The sequence below is a fragment of the Grammomys surdaster genome, unplaced genomic scaffold (assembly GCF_004785775.1).
Source record: "Grammomys surdaster isolate TR1022 unplaced genomic scaffold, NIH_TR_1.0 278, whole genome shotgun sequence".
NCBI classification, from domain to species: Eukaryota; Metazoa; Chordata; class Mammalia; order Rodentia; family Muridae; genus Grammomys; species Grammomys surdaster.
Window position 1 is genome coordinate 8,476,689 of NW_021604719.1, and position 9,777 is coordinate 8,486,465.

The 9,777-nt window shown below is 39.7% G+C and overlaps 1 protein-coding gene across 1 annotated transcript in view; it reads left to right on the top strand.

The window, feature by feature from the left end:
* The first annotated feature begins 3,402 nt into the window (after positions 1-3,402).
* The window catches only part of Prr16 (proline rich 16), a 187,474-nt gene continuing 181,099 nt past the window's right edge, over positions 3,403-9,777 (top strand). Inside the window, exon 1 of the mRNA XM_028777170.1 lies at positions 3,403-3,764. Within this exon, the coding sequence (XP_028633003.1) occupies positions 3,606-3,764 (159 nt within the window). The 5' untranslated portion in view covers positions 3,403-3,605. The remainder of the gene's footprint in view (positions 3,765-9,777) is intronic.

Below are 9,777 nucleotides of genomic sequence, written 5' to 3' on the forward strand. Positions count from 1 at the left end.
CAGTTGTTTTTTGTTGCTGTTGTTTGTTGTTGTTGGTGGTGGTTTTTGTTTTGTTTTTGTTTTGTTTTGTTTTGTTTTTTTGGTAAGTGAACATTGAAGACACCCTTTAACCTATCCCTAAAGTTTTACTTTACTCATTTATAAAATAAAGAGATAAAAACAATAATTATAACTGGTCTACAAGGCTTAGTGTAGCTAATAGAAACCTAAATTTTAATCTTTCCAACAATGTTTTGCAAAGTGTGACCATGTACAAGCCTAAAAGTCTGTCTTTAAATTAAATTCCCAGATCCCCTTGCAGACCTACTAAGTCAGGTCTCCTGCAGATTAAGTTCACTAAACTGTCTTTAGCAAGTTATTATGAGTAGTAGATTGTGATAATTACAGCCTGCAAATACCCGATGCATCTGATAATCAATGTATTCATACATGTATCACCAATAATGTCTTCTCTTAACTTCCACCTCCTGTAAAACTTTCACTTCCCATATCACATGGAAAAGTACTTTGGTAAAGATACAACTTTTCTTTATGCTTCAAGCCTTCAGGTATTCTTAATGAATATATGGGATCTTATAAACTGAGATCATGTAAAGGAAAAATATATTAAAATTAACCTCTTGGGTCTGTAGCGATTGCTCAGTGGTTAGCAAACTTGCTGTTCTTATAAAACTCAGTTTGCAGCACTCACATGGTAGGTCATAGCCACCTGTAAGTTCAGTTCCATGGAGATGACACTATTTTCTGGCCTCTGTGGCCACTGCATGCACATGGTGGACTTATATGCAGTCAAAATATGCAGACACATAAAATAAACAATAAAATTTTAAAGAGTAATCTTGGTGAATTTTTTGAAAATCATTTTTGGATAGTAGAGTAGAATTAACAGTATCAATACAAGCTTCTATGTAAATAAGCAGAGAGAAGCATTTTGGTGCAATTTTGTGTTTATTGTTAAAGGTTGGGTTGGTGCAGGATTTTCTTCTGAAGGCTAATCTTTAGACACGAGCTGTAATGGGTTAAAACCGCAAACCCATGCCATAGGGTTGTAACTTTAGAAACAGCTACTAAGTGACCTTCCATACTTATCCAGCTCTTTCTGCTACCAAGCAAAGCATACAAATGAGAACTTTCTATATAAATGAGAAATATCTACATAAAATTCTGGGCACAAAATCACTTCATCAACTGAGGGTAACTGCTCTCCGTTTTTACATCTGTTATCCTCCCTAAGTTTATAACATGATCTGGGATAATGCTCTCATGCACAGCTAGCAGTAGTTTCTAAGCCCATTTATAGAAATATTAATCAGAAAGCGTATTAGGTGTGTGTACTTTTGGCCCTATAGTTTGACTCTTCAGACATCAAGCACCCTGATTTCTGAGGAAGTCTATTACAGTTAAACTGGGGCCTGGAAGACAGATTTGACTTTTCACTTTTTGTTATACTATAGATGGATGTAGACAGGGTCATGATTTGAGAAAAGAAGTGATGGGATGTTTGAGGCTATGCTGTAGAGTGATCAGGATTTGATTTTGGGATAAAACAGCCTGGTTCAATAGCAGCAGCAATGGATATTGTGATGGTGGATTGGAATTGTTTATGTTCAATCTGCAAGGGAAAGAGATCCCAAGGAGCCTTACATTGACCTGTATTTTGAGAAAATTATTTCATAATGTATAGGAAAAATCACTTCTTCTCCTCTTCTCCATTACCCTTCTCCAAGTTCATTTTGCTTTGAATTCTTAGGCTTCCTTACTCATGACCAAGACTCAAAATTTAAATCTGAGTGATCACTGTTTTCTCTTCCTTCTTCCCTTAGCTCCTGCTTTCTCTAACATCTATTTTCCTCAGATAGAAATCAGAAGACCATTGGTGACTTGGGATATCCAGGGGTGGCGTCTGAAAAGCAGATGCAACTGGTTTTACTGCTATAGCTTCGTAAAGAATCGAAAGAGATGAAAGAAGAGGGGGCACCCCAACTTCCCTCTCCTTAGGGATCTCCAGCATGTTAGTCATCTAATGCTTCCAAATATTTTTCTGCCCCCATCTAGTTTTCAAAATACTTCTTTTATTATTTTACTGCTTTGTTTCTTGGATACTGTGAACAGCTTTCTACCTTCCTTCTGTGTTCAATGTTTGTTTGTTTAATGGTTTCCCATCGATTTGACACCATTTTGTAATGTCTATGCTTAAATGTGTTCCTTAATTCCTCCATTCACAATTCATATATAACTCTGCAGAGGGACTATTCACTTGAAGATTGGTTATTAAGAGCCCCAGGAACTGGCAAGAGGGGAGCTGTCAGGTATTTTTCATGTGTAAAGCATGCCCTCAGCCCTCCAGACTTGAAGAGAGAGAATCAAGAGCTGGAGTCCAGCTAAGGCAGGAGATGAGCAAGCCTCTGGAAGGAATGTTCCTAGAGCCAGCCTGCTGGGTCAGTAGCTAGCAGCCAATGTGCTTGCTACTAAGGAAATTAAAACTTGAGCTAATGAGATGGCAAGCACCTCCTGAGATGAGCTGACAGCATCCTACTAATTCTCTTTTCTAGGTATCTTTCCGTAAACAATCTCAAAGTTGTTTCCTATTTGTTTAGAAGCACAAGACTTGGGAGATAGAAGCATTTTATAGAAAAGAAGTTGGAGGCAAACTCTTATTACACTCTCCCTGGAGATGTTCCTCATCAAAAATATACCATAGCATAGGTCACAAGAGAGAAAAAAGGGGGGGGGGAGAAAGAGTATGCATAGATAAGAACACAACCAGGATGACTCAGGCAGTCTCAAGGGGGCTTTCTGGTTCGAGGGCATTATTAATAAATCTGCTTTTGGCTTTGTAGACTCAGCAATGCTAGCCTACCTCTTCCTATCACAGTAGTATATTTTGAGGATTTCTGGTGTTGAGCTGTCCTAGCTCTGCCCACCCACCCCCTTCCTCCCTGAATCCTGACCCATTGCAGAAGTCTATTCAACTTGGTTACCAGGAGAGTGGTTGGAGGTCTCTGGATATTCCCTAGTCCTGGATAAACATTTAGGGGTACTTAACAGACTGGGACTCCAGCTCCTGTTCACATAGAATGGAGCCAGGTCTTGGCCGGAGGGCGAAGCTGAAGGTGTCCTGGCTGGTTAGGAGAAGACACACAGCTGCAGGCTGTGGTGATAGGGACATTTCGGAATGAGGATATAAGGGTGGAGAACTTGAGAACTTGTCCCCAGGTATCATGACACCTCCGAGGAGGTCTGGGAGAGACCCCAGGAGGATGAACCCAGGGCGGTGCAGCTGACAGCCCCCCGGCGGCGCCGCGCCGCTCCTCTCCAGCCGCGAGTGTGCGCGCGAGCGGCGGGCGGCGGCGGGAGGAGGCGCAGGCGCGCTGCTCGCCCGTCTGCAGCCCCGCGCCGAGCGCCTCGTCTCGGGGAGTTGATGGCAGCACCACAGTGCGGCCGCCCGGCCGAGCGCACCGCGCAGCCACCCGCGGCTGCCCGCCGAGCAGTCGACATGTGGGGGGACTGGGGTGGGAGCGGCCGGAGCAGCGCCAGGGACCCGGGCGCGAAGCAGCCTCCGCTCGCTCGCCTGTCCTGACCTGGCTTGCTCGCCCCACCGAAGAATGTCAGCCAAGTCCAAGGGGAACCCCTCCTCGTCCTCCGCAGCCGAGGGACCGCCGGCAGCCTCCAAAACCAAGGTGAAGGAGCAGATCAAGATCATAGTGGAGGATCTGGAATTAGTCCTGGGCGACCTGAAGGACGTGGCCAAAGAACTTAAGGAGGTGAGAGGCGCGGGGGTGGGGGAGGGAGTGGGTCTCCCTGCGCCCCTCGGATGGGTTCCGGTCCCCCTTTTGGCTTGGGGCTACAGCATTTCCAAACTCCTGGTAACTATGGAGTGATGCCTGCAGATCGACTTTCTTTGCTCCGGCTACTCAGAAGAGTTGGAACACTTTCTCTCTCTCGTTTTTAATCAGAAAGAAATCAACTAGTGTTTTAATTGATGGACTCGAAAGGATGGTCGGAGGGATGGAGGCAAGCTACCGTCTACATGGGACTGTCAGTGGTGTCAGGGGAAGGGGTTAACTGGGGGTGTGTCGTCCAGAAAAAACGTGAGCACGGGCTGACCAGAGCCAGTTAGATGCTCTTTGCCTGCCCTGCTGCTCCCCCAGAGTCTTTTGGCAAGTCTGCCCCTGGTCTGGCAGCCCCTGGAAGCTGAGCTGTAGGGGGGGCGGCTCCTGGGCCCTGGTCCAGGCCAGGGAGGGCACTGGGAGGGGGAAGCTCAGTTCTGGCTCCCCTCCTCTATTCTCAATCCCCACCAGAAAAAAGGCGACTCTTGGTGCTGGCCGGTGAATTGAGCTTTAGGGACTGAGAAATGTCTGGGACTTTCTCACTTTCGCAATTCCTGAAGCATTCCCTGTCTTTTTCCAAATGTTTCCAGCAACTCTGGGCCTTCGCGCCACCCTGAGTGTCGCCATTCTTCACTTCCTTCCTTTAATTCTGTCATCACTTGGCATCGAACCCAAGCAGTAGTGCTTACAGGGGAGTGTGTATGTGTGCATGCTTGTGTTGCTTGTGTTTTTTAGTCTCGCCTCTAGCATCCTGGCTCTTAAGAACTGGAATTGTTTTCCCCTCCCCCGCCAGTATCCGACCCCCTCTGTACTCCGCCCCTCCCCATCCCGGTGAACTGAATTGGAAGAGGTGAGGTTGAGATTGTGTTAACTCAGGCAGCCTCAGTGGCCCAGGGCCCCAGTGAGGGCCAGCGTGCTTGAGGTGGGTCTCATTGTCAACCTGGCTGCCTCTTGTGGCTGGGGGAGCTAGTGGAGATGCCCAGAGCATTGTTTCACTACCGAGTGGGCTCCTGGTGCGGATCTTGGTGTTTGCAGTTCCAGCTGCAAGAAAGCAAACTTCTTAGGAGGTGGGGGTCTCCCTGAAAAGATAAGGGGACCGGAAATCATAGCCTAAATCTGAAATTGTAACTCCGTTTCCGGAGCCAGGAGGGAGGAGATTTGGGGCTGTTTGGATGACTGGCCTCTGGAGATTATCAGCCTGTCATTTCCAGCCCCAATACAAGGACTCTCCCTGGCATTACCTCTATGACAAAAATCCCTGAGTTTGTGACCAAATTCAAAGCTTGTCAAGAAGGTCCATTGCTGACCAGAGTGCCTTTGCCAGTGAGAAAAACATTCAGTACTGTATGTTTCTTCGCAAACAGAATAGTATTACAGCCAAGGTCCTGAGAATGGTGGTGGATAGTGATGGCTCAGGAAACTTGTTTGTGTTTGCAGGGTTTTCCTAGGCTTGTTTCACAACTCGTTGCCAGATGGAAGGGCTATGCTCTGCAATTCAAGGCTAGAGATGTTTCGTTCTTTGTAATGCCTCTACTTTCTATGTTTGGCAGTTTGTGTTTTCATTTACAGCATTATCATGATTTTAAAAGTGAACAATTTAGATGAGGTCCTCTGAGCACAACCCTGGATTGTGTGTGTGTGTGTGTGTGTGTGTGTATGTGTGTGTATGTGTATGTAAAGATAGTAGCTATAGCAAGCCATTAGCACCAAAGGGTATAGACTGATTTTTTTAAAGGGTGAGACTAAGAAAGGTATTCAGGTAAATTTTGCCTCTGTGGGCCATAGTCATGTGTCAGGACACATACTATTTTGGACAGAATAACCCAGAAGTCACTACTCACAATATTGTTATTATTATTGCAATTTAAGGCCATAAAATATACAGGAAAATGTCTAACCTCTTTGGTTTTTGGCTAGAATTGGAGATGTAAATAGAGAAGTCTGATGGTCTTTCAGTGAACTCCTTTTTTTAAAAAAAATGATATTTATGAGAAAAAAATCAGGTACTTCTTAAACGATTAGAAATGCAACAGAACAAGTGGAAAGTCCTGACAGAGGTAGAAATAACATCTTCGTTTGATGCCTTGCAAGATTTCATTCACTACCAAGTACCAAGGCCTATTTGGGTAAAAATTCAGCATAAACCTGAATTTTATGAGTGATAAATGACTATTTATAATGTGATATCACTGTCACTAACTTTGCTGTGGCCATCATCATCCTAGGCTTGCATATGGGATTCCATATCCTAAAACTAAGTTTCAAGACAGGCTATTTATATAAGAAGAATGGGAGTTATTTCCAGGACAAAATATTTATAGGGCATGTTTAACCTCTGACATCTTGCACTTGTGCAGTCTTGATCTGTTTTGAACAATAGAGCATTCCCGACCAAGCATGTCCTTAATGAAGTGAAAGATATTACTGATAACTTTTGTAAACTCTACAAAAGTTACTCTACTCTTGTTCATTCCTCTACCCAAGACTTGTACATATAAATATTGCAATTAATATATCAATTGTGACATTTCATATTTTGGCAGTTCATAATAACGTGTAGTTATACTTTTATAAATTATTACTTTCAAAATTCAAATTCACTTATTGATAAAATTATGCTTTTAAACTATAATATATACTTATATAAATTAATAGTAAACTTTTATTAATTTGGAATAAAAACTAACGTAATAGTATAATTTTGACTAAAGAGCTGTCAATCACTGCATGATATTTTTTACCCCTTTTGTTTTTATTTTAATTACAACTTAAAATGTAAACATTCTCCTTTTACATTTGTACAGACCTCACCAATAAAACTTACTTTTTGTTTCATTACTTTAATATTTCTGAAATTAAGGTATACTTACATAATTTTTCCCATCCCTCTCTTCCTTCCCATCTTTTTCGTTTAGTCCCTCCTTTTTTCTCTCTTAGATTCATGATTGATTGTTTTATTAGTAGCTTTTTGAATTTAAGTAGGTAGGTTAAATCTGATCCCTGTACTAACTGTTTGAGACACTTAATAATTAGTAAGAAAACTCCAGTCTGTTTAGTAAAAGGAGTCCTCGTATCTTTTTCTGATTCATTGTTTAGTAATAGTTATTTAATCTATTATAATTGAATTGACTTTTACTAAGAGAGAGGTGGGATTTCTAGAACACTCAAATGCAGTTCATTTGACCTCACAATTGAGTAGAATCTCAGTACGACTTAAGTCTCTCATAAATATTATGAATCTTTTAGCTTTCTGTGCTATCATGAAAAAAAAAACCTAAAATACGGCACTCTATAGTGTGTTCTTTCCACACCTTCCAATTTACAAGTTTGATTGTTACTAAAATGAATAACTTTTGTTTATGCTCAAAATTTTACTTAGGATATGTTTAATCCACCAATAAACATCAGTAATATAAAGTCATTTCTGTTTTCACTGGTTACTCTGATTGTTGATGTAAAGAAGAAATTGAAGTTGAGTATCAATTCATACAGGTTCATTTATAAATCTTTACTGGTTGTGTACTCAGGCGTATGGATGGCATCCTGTGAGTGAAGAAAGTATGATATAAGAAGGCATTAAAGTAAGAACTTTAAGAAACTTAAAATTTATCCGGGTTTTCATGGTAGACATAAATGGACTGGTATAAAAGATGTCACATATTCATGTATTGTAAATAAATATTTAAGACTTCTATGAAGAATTAGCTTTGTAGAAATATAAACCAAAAATAGGACTCTCCCTTTGAAATATGTATAAGATTTGAAGATGCAGGCAGAAAAACACATAACAAAATGTACCATTAGGGTACATATTTAATTCCTATTGTGATTACTACTAATTGAAAAAAAGTGTTGTCGAGCTTCTAGCATTTAAAGAATAAAATTAAACACATTGGTATAACATGTTAACGGTCAAATTTTCACTAAGAAATGTAGAAACAAATCTACTTAAAAAACATTTCTCAAATAATTGAAAATGCTGGTAATAGTCTGTGTGTTACTTTAGAAGATGAAAATTGTGAAACAGTTTACATTAAATGTTTGTTTACAGAATGTCTAGTAATCAGCCTTGAATGGTTTAGCTGTATTATCTTTTTGTTCAGACTGTTTACAACCTTGAACTTTACTTGTAACATCTCACTGCTTTAACTTTTGTAACAGTACTATCATATGGATGAAACAAACTTTAACATGCAATAGGTAACATTTATGTTTATATCAGATAAGATGGGTGATGGTGAGTAGGTGTCCTGGAGGCAAAATAGAAATGCTTCTGTTGTTAGTGACCTAGAACTATTTCTTGATTGGGTTTGACAACTAGGCAGGTGAATCTGTGAATGGAAAGCACCCATAATTTTTCTTATATTCCATAGATAAAAAGAGCACAACTTAAGTTGATTAGAAACAAAATTAACAACTGTCAGATATTCCTGCTTTGGAATGTTCTTTCTTTTTAAAAATATTTTGTTATTGATTTATGATTATTGTGTTTTGGCTGTATGTGTATGTGTGCACCTTGGAGGCCAGCAGAGGGCATAGGATTCCTTGGACTTGGTCTTACGGATGGTTGTGAGCTAACATGCTGATGCTGGGAATTGAATCCAAGTCAGCTGGGAGAGCTGTCAATGCCTTTAACCACTGAGCCATCTCGTGAGCCACTTAATGGTTTTGTCTTTCTTATTGACTTACCCACTTGAAGTTCTGTATTGTATTGCTCTGGGAAACCCTACAGTATTTTTAGCTAATCAGCCCATGCATATAAAAGGCATTATTAGAACAAATTATAGGGAATGATCTCTGCAGTATTTTCTGAGTTCTAAAATTAAGACTGAATGGAAGCCAACAGTGCACTAACTAGTATGAACCACTGTATCCTTACTACTCTACAGTTTGCCTTACCAAAACAGAGATGTACTTACTAAATGTTAAAATACACCAATTACCATTTTTTCTTCTTATATATGATGCCTTAGAACACTGACGAAAAAAATGATTCTGGGAGCATACAGATAACTAATAATAAACCCTTACCATCTCGCTCTGTCTTTTAATGAATTCAATCATTTAAAACATAGAAAATCATCTGGTAAGAAACTGAAGCAGCCTTAAAGTACTAATATGCTTCAAGCAATAGTAAAGTGAAAGATAACAGAATTGATGTAGTAGTTTCATTGTTACCTGGATTGTGTTTTTCCACCCTGCTGTTTTGGGGATTTCAAGTATTTAGGTCTAAGTATTAGGAAAAAAGAAAGGAATACAAATCTGAGCTACACATACTTTCTCCCCAAAAGAGATGGCAGGGTCTTCTTATGGAACTAGTTCATAAAACAGTTCACAGGCAATTTTTGAAAAGTAGGTGATAAAAATAGAAATAGACATGATTACATTTTCATTGAAAGGCTGATAAATGATATCAAGATATCAAGCTGCCAATGTAAAATCATTACACAACAAAGGCTACAATTATTTTAAAGAACATCTTTTTCTTATTTCAGAAATTGTGTCATCTTGCAAGATATCTAAGAAGATGCCTCAAATGAGAAGATAAAAAATATTGCTCAGAAGTAGATTATAGATAGTACTGAGCATTTTTTATATTTAGGTTTACTCTTTTGGTATAAATATGTTAATGAGGATGCAGTAAGAGAAATAAGAATTACATACAATGCTATTGTCCTCTTTAAAAACTCTAGTGTATAACTACTATATGGTAAGTGATAGCGATAGATAATATTACGTATATAACTTATTTCTATCTTTTTGTGGTTATTAAGTATTAAGAGGAGCAGCTTTGGCAACAGCAAGGCTAAAGAAACATGTTACATTCCACCAGGTTGTGTTCTAAATACTTTAAAAATACTAACATATCAATTCCTTGTAACTTTTATTTATCATTTTACAGATATGAAAGCTAAGATGATATGTGTTAAGTTCCTTGCTCATTGAC